A 27,482-nucleotide genomic window follows, 5' to 3' on the forward strand; every position below is an offset into this window, starting at 1 on the left:
AAGCATTGGAAAACACCTCTGGAGTCTTTATTCATTGAGTAAGCTGTCTGTTAAAGTCATCATTCAACCTGCTGCATACATCCTTACAGACTGGGTCTACAAGAAGCTTGTCACAGGTACAACCGATGCTTGAAACAGAACAGTATGTATGTGTGTATGTATGTATGTATGTGTGTATGTATGTATGTATGTATGTTCCAGCATCACGTCCAAACGGCTAAAGATATTAACATGAAACTTGGCACACAGGTTACTTATATGTCAGCAACAAACATAGGATAGGTGGTTTAACCCTTACCCACCCCCATTTGCCATGGTCCCATTTAACTCTATGGGAAATACATGTTACTTCATAACTTCCAAACGGCTGTAGATATTTCGATAACACTTGGTCACATGTTACTTATATGTCCACTTAAACTATAGGATAGTTAATTTATCCCTTAACTACCCCCATTTGTGAGGGTCGGGGGTTTTTGTTTAAAGTCCCATGCAAATCAATGGGAAATGTATGTTCCCACATAACTTCTGTACGCCTGGAGATATTTCAATAAAACCTGGTACACACATTACTTATATGCCAAATAAAAATATATGACAGTTACATTAACCCTTACCTACACCCTTATATAAAAGATGGGTATATTTATATTACTATTATTTTCCTCCCCAAAAGGTTAAGATAGGAAGACCGGGCAACGCCGGGTATTCAGCTAGTTGAAAATAAAATAATTTTGGAAGACAATATTGTCCAAGAAAAACAAACAAACATGTTTTTACTGAAAAAAAAAAATTCTGACAACGTTATTGTTGAATAAGCAGTCCTATAGAAGAAACCTGGTCCATAAGGGGTGTCCAGATGAAGATGACTACCGTGTTTCCCCGAAAATAATACCTACCCCGAAAATAAGACCTAGCATTATTTTCCAGGGGAGCTGCAATATAAGCCCTACCCCGAAAATAAGCCCTAGTTCAAAATGCTTGTAAAATCCTATAATCCACTCTATTTCTGGAGTATATCATGTACAATGTGTGTGTTTCTGTAATATAATTTTGCCAAATACCTTCGGTACGGCTCCCCCTCTGCAGTGCTCGGAGTGGGGAAAAGAGCTCCGGCACGTCACGGAAGTACAGAGTGGCGCTATAATGAAGGTATTTGGCACATTTATATTACAGAAACACACACATTGTACATTATATAATACTGTAAAAGAATAGATCATATGATTTTACAAGCATTTTAACTTGACTCACACTGGGGATTCCTGACAGGCAGGGAGAGAAGACATCACATTATATGGTAAGACCTACCCTGAAAATAAGCCCTACTGTGTCTTTTGTTGCCAAAATTAATATAAGACCCGGGCTTATTTTCGGGGAAACACGGTAGCTGCTACTAGCTATAATGATTTGAACTCCCTAGTGTACCGGCCTTATACCCCAAAAACAAATAAAGTGGTTCCGGCATGACTGCTTATTAGCATATGGTTTAGGGGATTGCATTGGCCATTTTTTTAGGAACACATCAAGGCTCCATGTGTTTCCACATTAGCCATAGTAGCTCCAGTAAATTCCACTAGGGACGATTGGGGTGATCTGTGCCAGGTGTGGTCACTATGGCAACTTACCAGGCTCGAAGCGTCCAGTTATACTTCCGAACACATTGACCAGCTCTACACTTCGCTCCACGTTGTTGACCTCTAACTGAACCAGTTGACCCTCAGTCAGATTGGGGCCCAGGTAATGAGATGGAAAAGCTGGATTCCGCCACTGTGAAGGTGCCTCCCGACCTTTGAGTTTGCTGTAAGAGAGAAAAAAAGCGTTACATGACCCTTTAAAACAATGCTGTATCTTGGCCTAGGCCAACAATGCCCAGACCTAGGGCAGCGGTTTGCAGGGGGGCAGCATGAAAAGAGTCCCCACCGACTTGCGCTACACTTTTAGTGCAGCGCCAGTCTTATGAGGTGGACTGGGCCGCAAGACAACTCGGTCTAGCGCCCCCATAAAGCGGCTGCACTGCTGCCAGTATGATAGGGATAGCCCAGACACAAGGGACACCGACATGGTCACCTATACCTGGCAGGTAGGTAGTAGGACTCTCCTGCAATCCTTTGCTTGTGTCAGTTTACATATTAAGGAATCTTAATTTTATTTCTGTTGATTGCTGATGAGAAAAATAAACAGATGGATTTATTTGTTCCTGCCCCCAATCCTACCTTTTCTCTGTCATGGATATGCAATAGTCTGGCAGCTTACCTGTTTCCATCTGTCCATTAAGAGGCCTGACTCTGTTCTGGTTACCTTCCTATTTCCTCTCCTTCCTGTATGGCCCCACCCAGGCCATCCCAGGAAGTCTATATTAACCATTGCACTACAGGCCTTCAGTGCTGTTCAACAGTGTTGTTTGCTCAAGTTCCTGTCTGCAGTGTGCTACGATTATCTTCCTGTGTACCATTTTTGGCTCGTCCCTGACTTCCCCTGTTTGTCTGTGCCCTTGACATTTTTGCCGGTCCCTCATTTACCCTAGCCTGCCTGTTGCCCTGACCTGGGCTTACCCATCACTACCGTTTGTCCTGCCTGCTGCTTCCTATCTCTCTCTCTGCGGAGCGTGACCTAGGGGATTCCAGGGGTCGCGACCTGGATCCAGCTGTGGCGAAGGCCATCCTCACCACTAGAGGCTCTGGTGAACACAAAGCTGGGTCTTAGACTGCGTGCCCTGGGCAATCTTGGGTTTGCTTCCTCTCTGATCGCAGCAGTCGGCTATAGGGTTCACTACCCTGTGGTGCATCCCTGACCCCCACGGGGTGCACTTGTCACCTGGCCACAGGTTACCTGACATTCTCACTGCCTGGACCACATACCTCCATCAATGTGCTATATGTTTTCTGCTGCACCATTGGCATTGTCATATCCTCTTAGTCCTCCATAAATTTAGCATACATTTGTGCTTAAAGTAGAACTAAAGGCAATACTTTTTTTTTGCCATTTTGGATAGAGTAAGGGAGAGTTATAACCCCTGTTAAAAAATGTTTTGCAATCCGTTAATTTCCCCTCATTTCTTGCCCCATAGCCAAACAGGAAGTGAGAGGAAATCTCTGCAGATTAAGGCAATCCCCCCCCCCCCAGGCCCTCAGAACTAATGTCCCCACTGGAAAATGTCAGGGCAGGTCTTTAGCAGGAAGGGGTGTGGCCTTTACAGGAAGGGGTGGCTCATATTTAAATTAGGAGGTTGCACAAGTTTAATCAGGCCTTGGGCCGCACAAAACCTAAATACACCACTGCTTTAAGACCATCATAAAGCCAGTGATGGCCAATTCAAGAGAATCCAAAAAGAAAAGCATCACATGGGCATTGGGTACCCACAAACACCATAAAGCAAGTCCTTAGTGATGACCAAATGTAGGAGTATCCAAAAAGAAAAGTTTCATGTAGCACTACCCCCGAAGGAGCTGCTGGTTTGTTTTGGGTGGCATGTTACCTCGTGTTTCTTCGATGTCTAGGGGTGTTTGGTAAAAGTTGTAGTAACAGAATGTCCATGACAGGTGTCTTTTTCTGTGCTCTTTATTACCCAGCCGGGTAAAAACAATAAAATTTGGTGAAGAGTAGAGGTTTAGTAGAAATGAAGATAGCAGATTCAGGTGTCAGAAATGGGAAACAGCCCTGCTCCCACGTGTAATGTCTTCTTCGCCACTCCAGCCAGAGTGGGTATAGCGCACCTGGACAGGCCTCTCTCACTGGCCTGGCAGCCAGAATGTCACTCGAACCTTAGGAAAAGTCTTTGCCACAGACCCTCCTGATAATTGAAACAGCGGAGTTAATCCTCCTTAATAGACTTGGCACCTGGATCCCCTTCAGGTAGTTTTAGCAGGTTACCGACTGATAGGTGACCGATGTTCAGCCTCTCAGTACCCGGTTACCTTGATCCCCAGTGGATGGTCGAAACCCTTTTGGATCGCCAGCCTCTCTTGGCACTCCTCAGGCAGACTTCCACCGAACAGCTTCCCCAACAGGACTAATGGCTTGGGATCTTGTTGGATTTAGGGGCCCAGCCACAGCTCAGAAGTTCCAGACCAATGTGGTCCCGGAACCAGGAACACTGCGTGGCATGTGCACCCTGGCCCGGAAGGCCATTTTGCCAGGGCGCAGTGGTATGGTCACCCTGAAGGTGGGCGCCACACATGAAGAAGGACCCAGCCCAATGGCGTCTGTCCCATAATTACCCTCCCCAAGCATGCACAGCGAGTCCAAACCCCCCCTGATAGGCTGCTGGGTAAGAGCACCCAATCCTCGAATCCACTGCTGTCACCGGTCGACCTGGGGTGTGATCAACACCCCAAGAATGACAGAATGAGCCCACAGTACAGCCAAAGCTGAGACAGAGATCCAAATTTGGACAAATCAACTCGGTCAGAGTTTACTAACTCTCTGACCCCCTCTAAATTTTACATAGCACCAGTTCTGGAAAGTAACCAGGCTCTACAGTCATATGACCCTTGTGTACCCAAAATCATAGTAAAGCAAGTCAATACTGATGACCAAAGTCAGGATAATGTGAAAAGAAAGGGGTCACATGAGCCATGTGTACCCAAGACCTATGTAAAACCAGTTCTTAGCAATGACCACATTCATGAGACTCTTAAAAGAAAAAGCATCACATGACCCTTGTGTACCCAAGACCATAGTACAGTGAGTCAATACTAATGACCTAATTTAGGATAATCTGAAAAGAAAACGGTCAAATGAGCCCTGTGTACCCAAGACCATAGTAAAGCAAGTCCTTAGTGATGACCAAATTCAGGAGAATTAAAAAATAAAAAAACATCACATGAGCCTTGTGTACCCAAGACCATTGTAAAACCAGTTCTTAGTAATGACCAAATTCAGGAGAATCTCAAAAGAATCACATGACCCTTGTGTACCCAAGACATACATAGTACAGCAAGTCAATACTAATGACCAAATTTAGGATAATCGGTAACGGGAAAAAAAACGGTCAAATGAGCTCTTTGAACCCAAGACCATCGTGAAACCAGCCATTAGGTATGGCTGAATTCAGGAGAATCCAAAAAGAAAAGCATCATATGAGCATTGTGTACCCAAGACCATTTTAAAGCAAATCATTAGGGATGACCAAATTTAGCAGAATCCAAAAAAAAAAAGCATCATATTAGCCTTGTGTACACAAGACCATTGTAAAGCAAGTCATTAGTGATGGCCAAATTCAGGAGAATCCCCAAAAAAGTGTCACATGAGCCTTGTGTACCCAAGGCCATTGTAAAAGCAAATCATTAGTGATAACCAAATTAAGGAGAATCCCCCAAAAAAATAAAAAATACATTTAAAAAAATCACATGGGCCTTGTGTTCCTAAGACCATCGTAAAACCAGTCATTAGTAAATACCAAATTCAGAAGAATCCAAAAAGAAAAGCATCACATGAGCCTTGGGTACCCGAAAACATCATAAAGCAAGTCCTTAGTGATGACCAAATGCAGGAGTATCCAAAAAGAAACATGTCATATGACCCTTGTGTACCCAAAATCCTAGTAAAGCAAGTCAATACTGATGACCAAAGTCAGGCTAATGTGAAAAGAAAAACGGTCACATGAGCCTTGTGTACCCAAGACCATCGTAAAGCAAGTTCTTAGTAATGACCAAATTCAGGAGAATCTCAAAAGAAAAGCATCACATGACCCTTGTGTACCCAAGACCATAGTAAAGCAAGTAAATACTAATGACCAAATTCCGAATAATTTTAAAAAGAAAATAAACGGTCAAATGAGCCTTGTGTACCCAAGACCATCGTAAAAACAGTTCTTAGTGAAGACCAAATTCAGGAGAATAAAAAAAAAAATCACATGACCCTTGTGTACCTAAGACCATAGTACAGCAAATCCATACTAATGACTAAATTCAGGATAATCTGAAAAGAAGAAAAAAACGGTCAAATGAGCTCTTTGTACCCGAGACTATCGTAAAACCAGCCATTAGGAATGACTGAATTCAGGAGAATTTAACATAGCACCAGTTCTGGAAAGTAACCAGGCGCTACAGTCATATGACCCTTCTGTACCCCAAATCATAGTAAAGCAAGTCAATACTGATGACCAAAGTCAGGCTAATGTGAAAAGAAAAACGGTCACATGAGCCTTGTGTACCCAAGACCATCGTAAAGCAAGTTCTTAGTAATGACCAAATTCAGGAGAATCTCACAGGAAAAGCATCACATGACCCTTGTGTACCAAAGACCATAGTAAAGCAAATAAATACTAATGACCAAATTCAGGATAATTTTAAAAAGAAAAAACGGTCAAATGAGCCTTGTGTACCCAAGACCATCGTAAAACCAGTTCTTAGTGAAGACCAAATTCAGGAGAATAAAAATAGAAAAAATAAAAATCACATGACCCTTGTGTACCTAAGACCATAGTACAGCAAATCAATACTAATGACTAAATTCAGGATAATCTGAAAAGAAAAAAACGGTCAAATGAGCTCTTTGTACCCGAGACTATCGTAAAACCAGCCATTAGGAATGACTGAATTCAGGAAAATCCAAAAAGAAAAGCATCATATGAGGGTTGTGTACCCAAGACCATTGTAAAGCAAGTGATTAGTGATGACCAAATTTAGCAGAATCCAAAAAAAGTGTCACGTGAGCTTTGTGTACCCAAGACCACAGTAAAGCAAGTCAATACTAATGACCAAATTCAGGATAATCTGAAAAGAAAAGGGTCCAATGAGTCTTGTGTACCCAAGACCATCAAACAAACAGCCATTAGAAATTACTGAATCCAGGAGAATCCAAAAAGAAAAGCATCACACGAGCCTTGTGTACGCAAGACCATTGTAAAGCAAGTCATTAGTGATGGCCAAATTCAGGAGAATCACAAAAAAGTGTCACATGAGCCTTGTGTACCCAAGGCCATTGTAAAGCAAGTCATTAATGATGACCAAATTAAGGAGAATCCCCCTAAAAAAAAAAAAAAAATCACATGGGCCTTGTGTTATGTAGACCATCGTAAAACCATTAATGATGACCAAATTCAGGAGAATCCAAAAAGAATTGTGTCATATGACCTCTGTGTACCCAAAATCATAATAAAGCAAGTCAATACTGATGACCAAATTCAGGATAATCTGAAAAGAAAAAGGGTCCAATGAGTCTTGTGTACCCAAGACCATCAAACAAACAGCCATTAGAAATGACTGAATTCAGAAGAATCCACAAATTAAAGCATCACACGAGCTTTGTGTACCCAAGCCCATTGTAAAGCAACTCATTACTGATGACTAAGGATGAGCCGAACAAACCCCCACCCCCGGCTCGGTTCGCACCGGAACTTGCGAACAGGCAAAAAATGTGTTCGAACACGTGAACACCGTTAAAGTCTATGAGACACGAACATGAAAAATCAAAAGTGCTAATTTTAAAGGCTTATATGCAAGTTATTGTCATAAAAAGTGTTTGGGGACCCTACATAATTTTTTTTTTTATTTTGGCACAGGGTTCCCCTTAAAATACATACCAGACCTTAAGGGTCTGGAATGGATTTTGAGGGGGATCCCTACACCATGTAAAAAAACAAAAATTGCTGCAGGGTTCCTCTTAATATCCATACCAGACCTGAAGGGCCTGGTATGGAATTTAGGGGGGCCCCCACGCATTTTTTTTTTTTAATTTTGGTTCGGGCCTCTGGGGACCCTTCTTTGTATCTCAGCAAGTTTTAACCCTTCTCAGCTTCACTTCCTGCACAAAGCAACCAATCAGAATACTGGATTTATTGACCTGCAGAAATAGCAGCTGGTTGCTAATTTTTTTGATGCACATTTGCCCCCAAAGTTTTTCATATTTACAATGCAAGCATTCGGTACCTGAGTAAAGACAGAGCTGTGGCTTTATCTATTGGCTGAGCCGGAATTTTGGGCAGTCCTGAGGATTTGAAAGGCGGGAACTGGGTGTGGTTAAATGATGGGAATCCGGGAGTGTCGGGGTCTCCAGTACCGAAGTGAACCTGGAAGAGAAGAGCAAAGGGGGGGGGGTGAAATAATTGAAGCAATATGTATTCTTGTGCCTTCGGAAAAGTAACATTGATTTGGGGGGAGTAAAAAAAAAAATAACATTCTCAGAACGTGACGTTGTGGAGCCAATAAATGTCTCATGCGGAATTGTTAATCACTGAGGACCGCTTTATACTTCAGCTGTGATTGTCGCTCCTCTGAAATGTGATCCACAGTGGGTGTCTTGTAAGAGGGCAGGTGGCTGGGGGGGCAAGGGGAAGCTATGTTTTAACCCTTAAAAGGCCACAGCCATGTACAGTGCCGTTAAAAAGTATTCATACCCCTTGAAATTCTACACACTGTCATGTTACAACCAAAAACATAAATGTATTTTATTGGGATTTTATGTGATAGACCAACACAAAGTGGCACATAATTGTGAAGTGGAAGGAAAATCATAAATGGTTTTCAATTTTGTTTTACAAATAAATATGTGAAAAGTGTGGGGGGGCATTTGTATTGCGCCCCCCGGAGTCAATACTTTGTAGAATCCCCTTTCTCTACAAGTCTTTTTGGGGATGTCTCTACCAGCTTTGCCCATCTAGAGAGGGACATTTCTGCCCATTCTTCTTTGTAAAATATCTCAAGTTCTGTCAGATTGGATGGAGAGCGTCTGTGATCAGCAATTTTCAAGTCTTGGCCACAGATTCTCAATGTGATTTAGGTCTGGACTGTGACTGGACCATTCTAACACATCAATATGCTCTGATCTAAACCATTCCATTGTAACTCTGGCTGTATGTTTGGGGTCGTTGTCCTGCTGGAAGGTGAACCTCCCCCCCAGTCTCAAATCTTTTGCAGAGGTTCTCTTCTAAGATTGTCCTGTATTTGGCTTCATCCATCTTCCCATCAACTCTGACCAGCTTCTCTGTCCCTGCTGAGGAAAAGCATCCCCACCACATGATGCTGCCACCACCATGTTTCACGGTGGGGATGGTGTGTTCAGGGTGATGTGCGGTGTTAGTTTTCCGCCACACATAGCGTTTTCCTTTTAGGCCAAAAAGTTTAATTTTGGTGTCATGTGACCAGAGCACCTTCTTCCACATGTTTGCTGTGTCCCCTCCCCCACATGGCTTCTCACAAACTGCAAACAGGACTTCTTATGACTTTCTTTCACCAATGTCTTTCTTCTTGCCACTCTTCCATAAAGGGCAGATTTGTGGAGAGCACGACTAATAGTTGTCCTGTGGACAGATTCTCCCACCTGAGCCGTGGTTCTCTGCAGCTCCTCCAGAGTTACCATGGGCCTCTTGGCTGCTTCTCCGATGAATGCTCTCCTTGCCCGGCACGGTCAGTTTAGGTGGACGGACATGTCTTGGTAGGTTTTTGCAGTTGTGCCATACTCTCCATTTTTAGATGATGGATTGAACAGAGCTCCGTGAGATGTTCAAAGCTTGGGATATTTTTTTATATAACCTAACCCTGCTTTATACTTCTCCCCAACTTCATCCCTGACGTGTCTGGTGTGTTCCTTGGCCTTCATGCTGCTGTTTGTTCACTTAAGATTCTTTAACAAACCTCTGAGGGCTTCACAGAACAGCTGTATTTATACTGAGATTAAATTACACACAGGTGGACTCTATTTATTAATTAGGTGACTTCTGAAGGCAATTGGTTCCACTAGATTTTAGTTAGGGGAATCAGAGTAAAGGGGGCTGGACACAAATGCCCCCCCCCCCCCACACACACACACTTTTCACATATTTATTTATAAAAGATTTTGAAAATCATTTATCACTTTGTTGTTGGTCTATCACAGAAAATCCCAATAAAATACATTTACTTTTTTGGTTGTAACATGACAACAAAATTTCAAGGGGCATGAATACTTTTTCAAGGCACTGTACATTACATATGGCTGCAGGGTGGTTGTGGTGCCACCTCATTCAGTTGTTTGGTGCCAGTACTGTCTGCCGGAGGAGAACATGGGATAAAAAGAGTTCCATGTCCACACAACAAAGCATCATGCTCACCACCCCAAAGGTCAAGGTGAGCGGTTGGCCATACCTCACTCTATATAACGAGCCATAAACGTTTTTTTGCTTAGTTTTAGCATGGAGCGGGGAAGGACTAAAACCCCCGTCGGTGGAATTAGGCTATTTTCTGTGCTGCTCAAATTTTTTTCATTGATTTTATAATGGTAAATGCATTTGGCACTAAATGGTGCTACTGTGTTTCCCCAAAAATAAGCCCGGGTCTTATATTAATTTTGGCAACAAAAGACACAGTAGGGCTTATTTTCAGGGTAGGTCTTTGTAACGGTCAGGGGTTAACGCCGTTTCGTTTACGATATTCCATTCCACCAACGCAAGACAGCTTACCAACCCACACAGCTCTGTTCTCTGGTTCCAAACAGAATAAATACTTTAATGGTAAACTCACAGGTTTTTATACAGTTAGAAGCCAAATATGGACAATGACTCAACTCCACCCACAACATGACACAATTGGTGCTCAATACAAATTCCGTTAGATAATGACATTCTGGCACCGAATCTACAGGAGTTAATTACTACAGCTGACAAGTCAGATGCTATGACTCTGCGATAAGTTATTCTCACCTGCTACATAAAACGCATTCCTTTAGTAAACATAATTGATATGCTAGTCCACTACACCCGAAAGGTCAGACATCTGACCTTTCAGACTGCCAACACATATCTATCATCAATAGATCTTTCACACAATACAGTGTCATTAGCATACACAATGAAAGGTTCTTGAGAGGCAGACTTAATTAGCACAATAGACAATGGAATGCAATCACAGCAAACTTTTATCATTACAGCCAGGTAGACTTAATTAGCACCTCAACAGTCTATGTGTCCCAACATGAATGAATACTGTCCTATTGACCTGTTGGGGTCAGAATAAACCACTTGTAATATTTCAAGATATCCTGCAATACATGAATAATCATTATTGTCCCATCTCATGTAATTCATGATATCATTTCTCAGTCATCCTATGCCCCTATTGGACATAGGATGACCCTAGACCCAAGAGTCATTAGTGAAGCTGGCACAGGAGTACCCCGCATCCTTCAAAAGTCTCTGGGTATCACGGGCCATTCCGTTACAGTCATATTATGTAACGTTGCTGTATTCTCTCCCTGCCTGACAGGAATCCCCAATGTGAACTGAGTTAAAATGCTTGTAAAATCCTATAATCCACTCTATTACAGTATTATATAATGTACAATGTGTGTGTAACGACACCCCGAGTATGAAAGGGGTTAAATTTGTTTAGGACATTCCATTCCCGAACATGAAGGCACTCCAATCAGCCGAACAAGAAACCCATACGAATACTTCTCCGTCAAGTACGAGACGAGGCTCTGTATTGAGGGTGAAGCAGGAATCTGACTCTTTATTGAAAGGAATACAGGCTCTTTATATACACTTGAGAATACTGCAGTCACCAAATGAACAATGACCCGAATCCACCCACAACATCACACAATGGTTACATGACGAGCCCCCAATACACATTATTCTGAGTGTCAATACATCCCTTATCAGACAGCAGGTGAGTTCATTAGCACACTTAATAATAGGTGAATGGAAAGCTGCCTCAGACAAGATTAACACAAGTTACTTATCCAGACAAAAGCAACATCGTTAAGCAATATGGTCCGTCTCTTACATTGAACTTCCTGGAATAGTCATATTAGGCAGGGCCGCCATCAGGGGGGTACAAGCAGTACACCTGTAAGGGACCTGGTGGTCCCCATGGGCCCAGAGAACATCCCCCTTCTTTTATTTTTTTTTCGTCAGCACCCAAAGCCCCCCCAACCTTAACTGGTTGCCGACCAGGTGGTCGGCTCTCCTGTGCGAGAGCCCGTAGCTCTACGTCGGCCCCCCGCTCGCTCCTGACTCCTGCGCGTGTGCCCGCCAGGCACCCGCGATCGCTCGTTACAGAGCAAGAACCAGGGAGGAGCTGAGGAGCTGTGTGTGTAAACAGACAGCTCCCTGTCCTGTCAGGGGAGAAATGCCTGACCGTCTGTTCAGTAATTTCCCCTAGTGAGTCCACCCCCCCTACAGTTAGAACACACCCAGGGAACATACTTAACCCCTTCCCCGCCCCCTTCCCCACTCCTACCAGTGGCATTTTTATAGTAATCAATGCATTTTTATAGCACTGAATGCCAATGGTCCTAAAAATGTGTCAAAAGTGTCCGAAGTGTCCGCCATAATGTCGCAGTACCCAAAAAAAAAATCGCAGATCGCCGCTATTACTAGTAAAAAAAAAATATTAATAAAAATGCCATAAAACTATCCCCTATTTTGTAAACGCTATAACTTTTGTGCAAACCAATCAATAAACGCTTATTGCGATTTTTTTTTTTACGAAAAATAGGTAGAAGAATACGTATCGGCCTAAACTGAAGAAAAAAAACATTTTTTTTATATATTTTTGGGGGATATTTATTATAGCAAAAAGTAAAAAATATTCATTTTTTTCAAAATTGTCGCTCTATTTTTGTTTATTGTTTATTTTTGTTTATAGCGCAAAAACTAAAAACAGCAGAGGTGATCAAATACCACCAAAAGAAAGCTCTATTTGTGGGGAAAAAAGGACAATTTTGTTTGGGAGCCACGCTGCACGACCGCGCAATTGTCAGTTAAAGCGACGCAGTGCTGAATCGCAAAAAGTGCTCTGGTCTTTGACCAGCAATATGGTCCGGGAGTTAAGTGGTTAATTTGCGGCTTCACAACTTGCGACACTCCCCCCGCCTTCTCAATTTGCGGCTGTAGCACCCCCCCCCCGGTTCTCTGCTCCATGGGGCCCATGCCTGAAACTGTGTAATGGGCCCCCAAAATTCCTGATGGCGGCCCTGATATTAGGAATTATACTTCCTGGTCATAGACCTCACAGTGTACAGGGGATAAAATCTTCATATTTCTTGAGAGATATTGCCATTTGAAGTAATCCAATCCTATTCTCAGTGTTCATTATTTTCTTGGTCACCCTGCGTCCAAAAGTGACTCCCGTCACAGTGTGTGTTTCTATAATATAATTTGCCAAATGGTTTTGTTATAGCGCCGCTCTGCGCTTCTGTGACCCGCAGGAGGTCTCTTCTCCACAATTATATTACAGAAACACACACATTGTACATTATATACTCCTAGGAAGAGGTGATGAGAAAGACACTTCCACCAAAGTCAAACACTGCCTCTTACCGAATCCTATTGATCTCTGTTTAAGGAGATCAAATGCAGCATAAAAGGATGATATCCTCGAACAAATTATCCAGCTCTAGAGGTGCAGAACAGTAGATAATCTCAGTCGAAGAGCCAACACAGGATAAGTATATGTAAAGGAAGAAAGGACTCACATAGTGTAAAATCCTCGCGTTTAATAAGAAATAAAAGGAGTTGCACTTACATCAGGTCAAATGAATAAAGGCATTCAGTAAAAATAAGCCGGCCAGCTCTCAAACAAACAGCCCGTATCTTCCGGGTCCGATAACAATGCGCGGTGACGTCAGAACGTCGCCTCCCTAGGTTTCGTCTCGAAGGGGACGTGGTCACGGGATCATGTGAGTCCTTTCTTCCTTTACATATACTTATCCTGTGTTGGCTCTTCGACTGAGATTATCTACCGTTCTGGACCTCTTGAGCTGGATAATTTGTTCGAGGATATCATTCTTTTATGATGTATTTGATCTCCTTAACCACTTAAGCCCCGGACCATATTGCTGCCTAAAGACCCAAGGGGTTTTTACAGTTCGGGACTGCGTCGCTTTAACAGACAATTGCGCGGTCGTGCGACGTGGCTCCCAAACAAAATTGCCGTCCTTTTTTCCCCACAAATAGAGCTTTCTTTTGGTGGTATTTGATCACCTCTGCGGTTTTTATTTTTTGCACTATAAACAAAAATAGAGAGACAATTTTGAAAAAAATGCAATATTTTTTACTTTTTGCTGTAATAAATATCCCCCAAAAACATATATAAAAAATTTTTTTTCCTCAGTTTAGGCCGATACGTATTCTTCTACCTATTTTTGGTAAAAAAAATCGCAATAATCGTTTATCGGTTGGTTTGCGCAAAATTTATAGCGTTTACAAAATAGGGGATAGTTTTTTTGCATTTTTATTTTTTTTATTTTTTTTTCTACTAATGGCGGCAATCAGCGATTTTTTTCGTGACTGCGACATTATGGCGGACACTTCGGACAATTTTGACACATTTTTGGGACAATTGTCATTTTCACAGCAAAAAATGCATTTAAATTGCATTGTTTATTGTGAAAATGACAGTTGCAGTTTGGGAGTTAACCACAGGGGGCGCTGTAGGAGTTAGAGTTTACTTTGTGTGTGTTTACTAGTGTAGGGGGGTGTGGCTGTAGGAATGACGTCATCGATCGTGTCTTCCCTATAAAGGGAATGACCCGATCGATGCGCCGACACAGTGAAGCACGGGGAAGCCGTGTTTACACACACCTCTCCCCGTTCTTCAGCTCCGGGGAGCGATCGCGATGGAGCGGCTATAAACAAATAGCCGGGCCGTCGTCCCGGATCGCTCCCCGAGCGGACCCGACCTCCGCATGTACCGGGGGGGGGTCCCGATCGGACCCCCCACCCACGTCTAGCAGAGGACGTACAGGTACGTACATGTGCCTGTCCGTGCCATTCTGCTGACGTATATGTACATGAGGAGGTCGGGAAGTGGTTAAGCAAAGATCAATAGGATTCGGTAAGAGGCAGTGTTTGACTTTGGTGGAAGTGCCTTTCTCATCACCTCTTCCTGGGATGTTTCATTGACCTTGCATTTGGGACTTATATATTATGAACTTTCTTTATGGTGGACTTTGCTTCACTTTATTTATCACTATTCACTGATATATATGTATTATCATTAAGACATTATTAATCATTGAGCAACTAATTATAATTTATTATTTGTTCCATTCAATTGGGGTTAGCTGTTTTAGCACACAGCATATCACGTTTATTAGCGTGACCTTCTCTCTGTTTTTATATTTGTCTGGTGTAGTGTAGTATAACACTTTTTGGTCGCAGCTTTTTGTTTTCATTATATTTAGAACTAGCGCAGTAATCTTTTTATTCATTATATACTCCTGTAATAGAGCGGATTATAGGATTTTGCAAGCATTTTAAACTAGGGCTTATTTTCGGGGTAGGGCTTATATTGCAGCCCTCCTGGAAAATAACGCTAGGTCTTATTTTCGGGTAGGTCTTATTTTTGGGGAAATACTGTATGTATCAAAGGAATTTGCTGTGCTAATCAGCGCCATCGTGTTGCCAAATACTGTATTTTCCTTTTTTAATCAAAATAAAACATTCAACCAGCACTGAAAATTGCCTAATACCTTTCTTCTTCTTTTTTTTTTGTTTTGCCCCATGCACACAGAACAAAATGTACATGCACTTTAACTAGGAGAATTGATATTGTATTTGATAAATATACGGCAAATTGTAGCACTCACATGTCCATATACTGCGGCATCAATCATGTCTGTGAATATCAGGACACCCACGGCTCCGGCCCGCTCAGCGTTGTACACCTAGAAGCCACAATGAAGAGAGATCAATGTGTGTGCAGTGTGTGGATATATTTGTGGATCTTCAGGAACACAACGCTCACCTTCTCCGCAAAGGTAATAGATCCGGTCCTCACAATGACCAGGTTGTCGGTGACATTCACTCCCCAGCTACTCAGTATCTTGTAGTCCTCCTTCGTCCCATAGTTTACGTACACCAGCCCTGCCTGGAGGTATAGAGAGAGACGTATAGAATACACAGTGTGGTGTGTGTGTGTATAGAGACAGACGTATGGTCGGTGTAAACTCAGAAGATATATTATAATGGCCAGTATATAATATGCTTGGCCCCTCATGGCGTATGTTCTGACTCAACTACAAGGCCATAAACTTTTTATCTCCAGCTTCATGTAGGGCTTACACGACCTGGTGTTCTATTTATCCCTTGCATCAATTCAGACAGCTTAACTTAATGAATAAACTCACTGTTAGAGAGACAGACGATGAATCCTTTTGAATGTTCTGTTCAATGATGGATATTTATAGGTAGAAAAACGTTGGTGTTGTAAGCCACATGGAAAGATGTTACAGCAGGGTAGTATACTAAGTGTAGCGCCCCCTTACTTTCAGCATGGGCACTACGCTAAAGTTAATGGGGAATGGGAGAGTTATGTTGCTCCCATTCATAATTAGTTTAAATTTTGGGACTTCTGTCATTCCAGAAATGTCCACTGGGTCAGTCTGTGGTCCAGGAATGCAATGCCATCCCTGGCCAGCAGTTGGCGCCAGAGGGGTTCTGGCAGAGTAAGTTTCTCCAGCAGCCAATCAGAGGAGATTTTTCCCTCGCGGGGCGTGCTGGAGAGGGGTATATCTGTGACATGTGTCATGTGTTTTAAAATCTTTGCGGGGTCCCCGTTCCAGGTGCGGCATCCACCTTCAGGGTGCGCGCATCCATGGACCCCGCCGGCGTGGCCCACCTGGCCAAAATTGCAGACTACGTGGAACCTCATCCGGAGGTACAAGGGGAGCCCAGTGACTGGCTGGGTTCCCGGTTCTATTGAAAGGATCCCAGGCTGGGTGCCGTACGATTGGGGAGTCGGTTTGAGGAGAACCCGGAGGCAGGTCGTCCAACAGAGCCTGAACAAACCAATTGGGGATCCGGTGACCAGAGTACTGACAGGTATGTTGCTGTCATCTGGTGACCAATTCAGAAATCTACTGGGAGGATTCGCTCCATCTATCTATCTAGCTCAGTTATTGTAATTGGCCCGTGGCGGGGGCCCTAGAGCCGGGTCTGTGAGAGAGGCCCGTTCCTCCCAGAAATCCTAAGTGACATCTCGGCTGTTTGTCTTTGCCACTACACCCCTGGGCCATATCAAGGTAACTCAATATGCCGATCCCAAAAACAAACCAGCGGCTCCTGCGGGGGAAGCGCTACATAAGAAAATGAGTGAGAGACAGGAAGTGGAGGGGAATATACAGAACTATGGTGGGAGAGAGAGTTCAGCTGGACAGAAGGGAACAGAGCTTAAAGACACAGAGCAATAATAAATCACTCAGTGTAACACAACAGCTTATATACAGTACAATGCAGTGACCAGACCTTGGGTGCAGTGTACAGAGCCTGTTACAGTGTCAGTATGAAATACAGGGACCAGGAGACCTGTAGGCAGGTGCAACTTGTCCTCCATCCAGTAGGTGGTGCTGTGCCACAGGAGAAGAATCTCTAGAGGATAATTGTTCCTTAAGGGACTCTGTAGTTGTCAGAGAGGTTGCAGCTGTCTCATTGGACGATGAAACGTCTGATGATGACCTCTGGCAGCCATCTTGGTGTAGGACTCTATATAATAGGGGGCCTGGCGAGAGTAGATAGGTGAGGGACAGAGGAAAGTCAGGGAGAGTATCAGAGTAGGGAGAGGTTCCTGGTAGGGACAGTGCAATAGTGTGCCATTGCTGATTAATAAGTGGGTTATATGGGGAACAACAACTAACTTGTGTGTGGTCTCTACAGGTCATGTGCGATACAGAGACCAGTCCCTGGTGGGTCATGTGCAATACAGAGACAAGTCCCTGGTGGGTGATGTGCGATACAGAGACCAGTCCCTGGTGGGTGATGTGCGATATAGAGACCAGTCCCGGGTGGGTGATGTGCAATACAGAGACCAGTCCCTGGTGGGGGATGTGCGATACAGAGACCAGTCCCTGGTGGGTGATGTGCAATATAGAGAATAGTCCCGGGTGGGTGATGTGCAATATAGAGACCAGTCCCTGGTGGGTGATGTGCGATATAGAGACCAATCCCAGGTGGGTGATGTGCGATATAGAGACCAGTCCCTGGTGGGTGATGTGCGATAGAGACCAGTCCCTGGTGGGTGATGTGCGATATAGAGACCAGTCCCTGGTGGGTGATGAGCGATATAGAGACCAGTCCCTGGTGAGTGATGTGCGATATAGAGACCAGTCCCGGGTGGGTGATGTGCAATATAGAGACCAGTCCTTGGTGGGTGATGTGCAATATAGAGACCAGTTCCGGGTGGGTGATGTGCAATATAGAGACCAGTCCTTGGTGGGTGATGTGCGATATAGAGACCAGTCCCTGGTGAGTGATGTGCGATATAGAGAATAGTCCCGGGTGGGTGATGTGCGATACAGAGACCAGTCCCGGGTGGGTGATGTGTGATATAGAGACCAGTCCCTGGTGGGTGATGTGCAATATAGAGACCAGTCCCGGGTGGGTGATGTGCGATATAGAGACCAGTCCCTGGTGAGTGATGTGCGATATAGAGACCAGTCCCGGGTGGGTGATGTGCGATATAGAGACCAGTCCCTGGTGGGTGATGTGCGATATAGAGACCAGTCCCTGGTGGGTGATGTGCGATATAGAGACCAGTCCCTGGTGAGTGATGTGCGATATAGAGAATAGTCCCGGGTGGGTGATGTGCGATACAGAGACCAGTCCCGGGTGGGTGATGTGTGATATAGAGACCAGTCCCTGGTGGGTGATGTGCAATATAGAGACCAGTCCCGGGTGGGTGATGTGCGATATAGAGACCAGTCCCTGGTGAGTGATGTGCGATATAGAGACCAGTCCCGGGTGGGTGATGTGCGATATAGAGACCAGTCCCTGGTGGGTGATGTGCGATATAGAGACCAGTCCCTGGTGGGTGATGTGCAATATAGAGACCAGTCCCTGGTGGGTGATGTGCGATATAGAGACCAGTCCCGGGTGGGTGATGTGTGATATAGAGACCAGTCCCTGGTGGGTGATGTGCAATATAGAGACCAGTCCCGGGTGGGTGATGTGCGATATAGAGACCAGTCCCTGGTGAGTGATGTGCGATATAGAGACCAGTCCCGGGTGGGTGATGTGCGATATAGAGACCAGTCCCTGGTGGGTGATGTGCGATATAGAGACCAGTCCCTGGTGGGTGATGTGCAATATAGAGACCAGTCCCTGGTGGGTGATGTGCGATATAGAGACCAGTCCTTGGTGGGTGATGTGCGATATAGAGACCAGTCCCTGGTGGGTGATGTGCGATATAGAGACCAGTCCCTGGTGGGTGATGTGCAATATAGAGACCAGTCCCTGGTGGGTGATGTGCGATATAGAGACCAGTCCTTGGTGGGTGATGTGCGATATAGAGACCAGTCCCTGGTGGGTGATGTGCAATATAGAGACCAGTCCCTGGTGGGTGATGTGCGATATAGAGACCAGTCCCTGGTGAGTGATGTGTGATATAGAGACCAGTCCTTGGTGGGTGATGTGCGATATAGAGACCAGTCCCTGGTGGGTGATGTGTGATATAGAGACAAGTCCCTGGTGGGTGATGTGCGATACACAAAGATTCACCCGCAATCACCTTAGCAGTCCCCACAGCACTGTATGGGCAGTACACCTCCTGGTCTTTGAATGGAAAGGCCTCGGTAAGTTTATCGCCAGCACCAATGATCTTCAGCGTATTGGGGCGAGTCCTATGGGGAAAGCAGAGACGTGTGATGAGCGGAGAGGGGCGGGGTCACCATCTGGTGGGGTTTTTACCATTGGGTGCGGAGAGTCACCTGTCCGGAAACTGTAACTTGGCGTAGTGGCTCTCCACCCAGGTGTGGTCAAGAGTGTAAGTCCGGAACTGCTGGAGGATATCATCCGCCAATTTCCGATTTTCCGGGGATCCGGAGGGACGAGGACTCCTCGAGATCCTCCTGAGGAGGACACAATACAAATATATTACACTGAATGTAAATTCATAGGACGGGGGGGGGGGGGGGGGGAGACTCATAGTCCCAGATTCTTAAAGGACTTACGACGGCGCAACGCCATGTACGCCGTCGTAAGTCCTAATCTGGGGCCGTCGTATCTATGCGACTGATTCTTAGAATCAGTTACGCATAGATAAGCATTAGACCCCATTCACACCTAAGCGACAAAACGCCCGACGCGGGACGCTTCTGCCGCTAGAGGGGAGAATTCCCATTGCCGTCTATGGAGATGGTTCACATCTCATAGACGCGCAACGCCTGTCGCCTGAAAAAAAGTCCCGGACCCTTTTTTTCACGCGACAGGCGCGTTTTCTAATAGACAGCAATGGGAATACTTTAGGAAAAAAAAAAAAAAAAATTGAAACATTTGTAATCGCGGCAAATCTGCCGCTACACGCGAACGCGGCTGTCGCTTAGGTGTGAATGCAGCCTTAGGCCCCATTCACACCTAGGCGTTTTTACGCCTGAAGCGCACTGCTCACAAACGCCAGAGGGGAGAATTAACATTATTCCCTATGGTGACTGTTCACACCTGAACGCCCGAACGCCTGTCGCGCGAAGCTCAAACAAGTCCCGGACCTTTTTTTGTCGTGCGGTTTGGGCGTATTTGAGCGTTTTGTTCCCATAGAAAGTAATGGGAAACGCGCGAATTGAGCGTATCGCGCGACAACGGGCGTTTGCTACGGGCATTTCGTCGCTTTAATAAATAGAACTTGTCGCCCATGCAGAAGATTAAAAAAAATCTACCAACATAGCAACAAGTGATGAAAAGATGATAATTTTTCCTATTGGCTAAAATAAAAAACGCCGAAGTACAAAAACGTCGCACGACGCTGTATGCAAACGCGCAAATACGCGCGACAAAACGCCAGAAAAAAAGGCCCAAAAAAACGACCGACGCTCAGGTGTGAATGCAGCCTTAGATCCGACAGGCGCAAGTCTCTTACGCCGTCGGATCTTAAATGCATTTTTTTTTTTTTCGCCGCTAGATGTCACCACCGTCGGATTCCCCCGTCGAGCATGCAAATTAGCTAGATACGCGAATTCCCGAACGTACGCCCCGGGCCGACGCAGTGAAGTTACGACGTTTACGTTAGGCTTAAAGTTGCCCCTGCTATATGAGGCGCAGCCGATGTTAAGTATGGCCGTCGTTCCCGCGTCGAAATTTGAAAATTTACGTCGTTTGCGTAAGTCATCCGTGAATAGGGCTGGACGCCATTTACGTTCACGTCGAAAAACCAATGACGTCCTTTGCGACGTCATTTGGAGCAATGCACCCTGGGATATTCTTTGGACGGCGCATGCGCATTAGGTTCGGCGCGGGAAGGCGCCTAATTTAAATGCTATACGCCCCCTACCCGCCTAATTTGAATTAGGCGGCTTGCGCCAGGGGGATTTACGCTACGCCGCCGCAACTTTACAGGCAAGTGCTTTGTGAATAAAGCACTTGCGCGTAAAACTTGCGGCGGCGTAACGTAAATCAAATACGTTACGCCCGCCCAATAATACGCCCATCTACGTGAATCTGCCCCATAGCCACTTCCTGTCTGTGTTGCCCTCTAGGGTTCTCATTGTTCTGTATGTATTTCTGTTGTACCATAGTTCTGGTGTATGCTGACATCTGGTGGTGGTTTCGGGTCACTACAAATTATTTCCTTAAGTGATGTGGTCTCCTGTTTAGCACTGCCCCCGCTGAGACCACCGCCTGTGGAAGGGAATTCCACATCCTCGCCGCACTTACAGTAAAGAACCATCTACGTAGTTTAGGGTTAAACCTCTTTTCTTCTCATTTTAAAGAGTGGCCCGCATGTCTTGTTAACCGATTGCCGACCGCCGCCTGTACATATACGTCGGCGGGAACGGCACGGCTGCGCAAAGCGACGTACCTGTATGTTGCTTTGCTTGCCCGTGAGACCCGCGGACTTGGTGTCCCGCGATCGTGTCACCAAGCGGCAGAACGGGGAGATGCCTGTGTAGACAAGGGGCTAGATTCAGGTAGCTGCGCCCCTTCTTACGGCGGCGCAGCGTATCGTATTTACGCTACGCCGCCGCAACTCACAGGAGCAAGTGCAGTATTCACAAAGCACTTGCTCCGTAAGTTGCGGCGGCGTAGCGTAAATGGGGCCGGCGTAAGCCCGCGTAATTCAAATGTGGAAGGGGTGGGCGTGTTTTATGCTAATATGTGATGACCTGACGTGATTGACGTGTTTTACGAACGGCGCACGCGCCGTCCGTGTACATATCCCAGTGTGCATTGCTCCAAATGACGTCGCAAGGACGTCATTGGTTTCGACGTGAACGTAAATTACGTCCAGCCCTATTCGCGAACGAGTTACGCAAACGACGCAAAAAATTCAAATTTCGAAGCGGGAACGACGTCCATGCTTAACATTGGCTGCGCCACCTAATAGCAGGAGCAACGTTACGCCGAAAAAGCCTTACGCAAACGACGTAAAAAACTACCGCCGGGCGCACGTACGTTTGTGAATCGGCGGAAGCGCCACCTAGCGGCGAGCGTGAGAATGCACCCTAAGATACGACGGCGTAAGAGACTTATGCCAGTCGGATCTTAGGCTAATGTCGGCGTATCGAGCTTTCTGAATACAGAAAGAAGATACGCCGGCGCAGCTTTGAATTTACGCGGCGTATCTATGGATACGCCGCCGTAAATCGTTGCTGAATCTAGCCCAAGGCATTTCCCTGTTCTGCCTAGTGACAGGACACTGATCTACTGCTCCCTGTGATCGGGAGCAGTGATCGCTGTCATGTCAGTGGTAGCCCATCCCCTCCACAGTTAGAATCACTCCCTAGGACACACTTAACCACTTCCTCGTCCCCAGGTGTTTAACCCCTTCCCTGCCGGTGTCATTTACACAGTAAGCAGTGCATTTTTATAGCACTGATCGCTGTGTAAAATGTGAAGGGTCCCAAAATAGCGTCAAAAGTGTCCGCCGAAATGTCGCAGTCCCGATAAAAATCGCAGATCGCCGCCATTTCTAATAAAAAATGTATAATAATAAAAATGCCATAAATCCCCTATTTTGTAGACACTATGGCCCAGATTCACAGAGAGCAGGGCGCACATTACGCCGCCGTAGTGCACACACTGTACGCTACGCCAACGCAGCGCAGTGAGGCAAGCATTGCATTCAGCAAGCCAGGGCTCCCAACGCTGCGCCAGCGTGGCGTAGGTTTCAAAGGCGCACGTCGGCGTAGGTGGAAGTGGGCGTGAACCCATGCAAATGAGGCGTGACCCCATGCACATGATGGGCCGAGCGCCAGACAGGTACGTATCACGAACTGGGCATGCGCCGTGACGTGGACGCACCCCTATGCGCCTGCTCACAACCCCGCCAGCAAAACTGCCTAAGCTACGCCGGATCACTGCGTACGCCGTGAACATAACGTACGCCCACCCAGACACACGTCCAACGCACAATACGCCGGCTTGTGTTCCCTGGTGCAGACCTGAGCATGTCTGTTGCCGGGTTGCACCTCCTTTATGGGGAATAACTTTACGCCGAACGTACAACTTACGCGCATCTCGCGTAGCATGCGCCGGGCACGCGCACGTTTGTGAATCGCCGTATTTCCCTCATTTGCATTTTTGAATGGCTAATCAATGGGAGCGGCACCATGCTCCCAGCCTAAATGTGCGCCCACTTTACACCGGCGTAAGCAAGATACGTTGGCGGGGTGTAGCCTGTTTTTAGGCTCGTGTTGGTTCGTGGGTCTGCCGCACAGATACGACGGCGCACATTTGCACTTACGTTGGCGTAACTTGTTAGACGTCGGCGTAAGTGCTTTGTGAATTTGGGCCTATGACTTTTGCGCAAACCAAGCAATAAACGCTTATTGCGATTTTTTTTAACCAAAAATATGTAGAAGAATACGTATCGGCCAAAACTGAGGGAAAAAATATTTTTTTATATATTTTTTGGGGATATTTATTATAGCAAAAAGTAATAAATATTGTATTTTTTTTCGAAATTGTCGCTCTATTAAACCGCAGAGGTGATCAAATACCACCAAAAGAAAGCTCTGTTTGTGGGGGAAAAAGGACGCCGATTGTGTTTGGGAGCCACGTCGCACGACCGCGCAATTGTCAGTTAAATCGGCGCAGTGCCGAATCGCAAAAAGTGCTCTGGTCTTTGGCCAGCCAAATGGTCTGGGGCTGAAGTTGGGTATATCAATGCAAAAAGGAGCATTCGAAACAGAACACTCGTAGTCATCTTCCTAGTGGTGGTTTAGGTGATTTGGTATCTCCCTTTGTCCTCCTCTCCTGTTTTGTGCTAGTTAGTTCAGTCCTAGCTAGACCATCCTTGTGTCTTCGCATTTGTAAGGTCGGGTACTGATGTTGGGCGAGAAGACCTGGCTCATAGTCTCTAATAAATCCCTATCGGGTTGAGGTTTGAGGTGCAGGCCAGTCAAGTTCCTCCACCCCAAACTCGCTCATCCAAATCTTTATGGACCTTTCTTTGTGCACCGATGCGCAGTCATGAAAGGGCCGTCCCCAAACTGTTCCCACAAAGTTGGGAGCATGAAATTGTCCAAAATGTCTTGGTATGCTGACGCCTTAAGAGTTCCCTTCACTGGAACTAAGGGACCAAGCCCAACCCCTGAAAAACAACCCCACACCATAATCCCCCCTCCACCCAATGATTTGGACCAGTGCACAAAGCAAGACATGGATGAGTGAGTTTGGGGTGGAGGAACTTGACTGGCCTGCACAGAGTCCTGACCTCAACCCGATAGAACACTTTTGGGTTGAATGTGAGCCAGGCCTTCAGTGCCTGACCTCACAAATGCGCTTCTGGAAGAATGGTCAAACATTCCCATAGACACACTCCTAAACCTTGTGGACGGCCTTCCCAGAAGAGTTGAAGCTGTTATAGCTGCAAAGGGCGGGGGCCAACTCAATATTGAACCCTACGGACTAAGACTGGGATGCGATTAAAGTTCATGTGCGTGTAAAGGCCGGCGTCCCAATACTTTTGACACAATAGTGTGTGTCAGTGCATAAAGTGGCATTCGGAACACTCATAACTCTCTCACTCAGCAGGGGGAGGACAGACTTATAGCCCACAGAAGGTTTGAGTCGCTCTGCGTTACCTTATCGTGCTCTCGATCTGTTCTCCATCCTTCAGGAACTTATTGAATAAATCCTTCACCTCCGTCCAATCCATGGTTGGCGTTTCCTGCTCTAGGAAGTCATCGGACACCATTTCATTGTCAGCGCCGTTACTCATACATGCCGCACATGGTCTGCGTGTGGCCAGGTATCCGAAGATAAAGGCTGGGGGGATAATGGAGAGACGTCTTATGTTCTGCCTCATCTATATTAGACATGTGCAATTCGTTTAGTTCCGAATTCGTATTTTTTTTACGAATTTTGACAAATTCGTTAATTCCGAAATTTCATAATTTACACATTTTTTAAAAATGTCCGAAATTTCTAATTTCCGAAATTCTAGAATTTTCGAGAATCCAGAATTTTCGGAAATTTGAAAATTCTGAATTTCGGAAATGTGAAAACTCAAATTCTTTTTTTTTACGAATTTTGAAAAATTTGTTAATTCCGAAATTTCATAATTTACAAATTTTTGAATTTCCGAAATTTCTAATTTCCCAATTCTAGAATTTTCGAGAATTCAAAATTTTCGCAAATGTGAAAATTCTGAATTTCGCAAATGTGAAAATTCAAATTATTATTTAAAATTCCAAATTTCGAAAACTCCAAATTTCGAAAACTCCAAATTTCGAAAACTCCAAATTTCGAAAACTCCAAATTTCGAAAACTCCAAATTTCGAAAACTCCAAATTTCGAAAACTCCAAATTTCGAAAACTCCAAATTTCGAAAATTCAGAAATTGGAAATTCAGAATTCGAAAATTCAGAAATCGAAAATCGGAAAGTTTGGATTTTCAAATTTACGAATTTACGAAAAATGCAAAAAAACAAATGTAACGAAAACAAACACATTCTTCGGCAGTGCACATGAAAATTCTGAATTTCGGAAATGTGAAAATTTGAATTCTTTTTTTTTTACGAATTTTGAAAAATTAGTTAATTCTGAAATTTCATAATTTACAAATTTTTGAATTTTTGGATTTTCTAATTTCCGAAATTTCTAATTTCCCAATTCTAGAATTTTCGAATTTTCGAGAATTCAAAATTTTCGCAAATGTGAAAATTCTGAATTTCGCAAATGTGAAAATTCAAATTATTATTTAAAATTCCAAATTTCGAAAACTCCAAATTTCGAAAACTCCAAATTTCGAAAACTCCAAATTTCGAAAACTCCAAATTTCGAAAACTCCAAATTTCGAAAACTCCAAATTTCGAAAACTCCAAATTTCGAAAACTCCAAATTTCGAAAACTCCAAATTTCGAAAACTCCAAATTTCGAAAACTCCAAATTTCGAAAACTCCAAATTTCGAAAACTCCAAATTTCGAAAACTCCAAATTTCGAAAACTCCAAATTTCGAAAACTCCAAATTTCGAAAACTCCAAATTCGAAAACTCCAAATTCGAAAACTCCAAATTCGAAAACTCCAAATTCGAAAACTCCAAATTCGAAAACTCCAAATTCGAAAACTCCAAATTCGAAAACTCCAAATTCGAAAACTCCAAATTCGAAAATTCAGAAATTGGAAATTCAGAATTCGAAAATTCAGAAATTGGAAATCGGAAAGTTTGGATTTTCAAATTTACGAATTTACGAAAAATGCAAAAAAACAAATGTAACGAAAACAAAAAAAAATTTTGGCAGTGCACATGTCTACTCTATATAATTATATTTGTATATTTTTACTTTGTCCTCCTGTATGTTGTCCTTACAAGTAACTTGTGTAGTCACTTCTCTAGGGGCCCCCAAATTCTCCCCCCGTCTTTTCTAGGGGCTCCCAAAATCCCCCCCCCCTTCGTTATCTATAGCAGTGGTTGTCAACTTCTGAAAATCACCAAAAGGCCGCACATAATGTTCAATATACCCTCAACGGCCACTTTATGTACACCTGTTCAATTGCTTGGTAACACAAATTGCTAATCAGCCAATCACACGGCAGCAACTCTGTGCATTTGGGCATCTAGACGTGGTGAAGGCGACTTGCTGAAGATAAAACTGAGCATTAGAATGGGAAAGAAAGGGGATTTAAGTGATTTTGAACGTGGCGTGGTTGTTGGTGCCAGACGGGCTGGTCTGAGTATTTCTGGGATTTTCACACACAACCGTCTCTCGGGTTTACAGAGAATATTAGGAAAAAGAGGAAATATCCAGTTGTGTGGAGGAAAATGCCTTGTTGATGTCAGAGGAGAATGGGCAGAATACCATCTCTGAACACGCAACACATCCAACCTTGAAGCAGATGGGCTACAGCAGCAGAAGAACACACTGGGTGCCACTCCTGTCAGCAAAGAACAGGAAACTGAGGCTACAATTGGCACAGGATCACCAAAATTGGGCAATAGAAGATTGGAAAAAACGTTGCCTGGCCTGATGAGTCTGGATTTCAGCTGGTCGGGTCAAAATTTGTCATAAGGATCCATCCTGCCTTGTATCACCGGTTCAGGCTGGTGGTGGTGGTGTAATGGTGGGGGGGGATATTTTCTTGGCACACTTTGGGCCCCTTAGTACCAATTGAGCATCGTTTAAACC

General features: G+C 44.6%; 1 protein-coding gene across 1 annotated transcript in view; it reads right to left on the reverse strand.

Moving 5' to 3' along the window:
* Nucleotides 1-27,482, reverse strand: part of TFR2 (transferrin receptor 2) — a gene marked incomplete in the record, with an annotated part of 102,313 nt that overhangs the window by 34,675 nt on the left and 40,156 nt on the right. Inside the window, 7 exon segments of the mRNA XM_040347026.1 lie at nucleotides 1,629-1,801; nucleotides 7,875-8,014; nucleotides 15,514-15,591; nucleotides 15,672-15,794; nucleotides 19,428-19,539; nucleotides 19,627-19,767; nucleotides 24,937-25,120. Coding sequence (XP_040202960.1) covers nucleotides 1,629-1,801; nucleotides 7,875-8,014; nucleotides 15,514-15,591; nucleotides 15,672-15,794; nucleotides 19,428-19,539; nucleotides 19,627-19,767; nucleotides 24,937-25,120 — 951 coding nt within the window.

Source organism: Rana temporaria, chromosome 3 (assembly GCF_905171775.1).
Source record: "Rana temporaria chromosome 3, aRanTem1.1, whole genome shotgun sequence".
Lineage (NCBI taxonomy): Eukaryota > Metazoa > Chordata > Amphibia > Anura > Ranidae > Rana > Rana temporaria.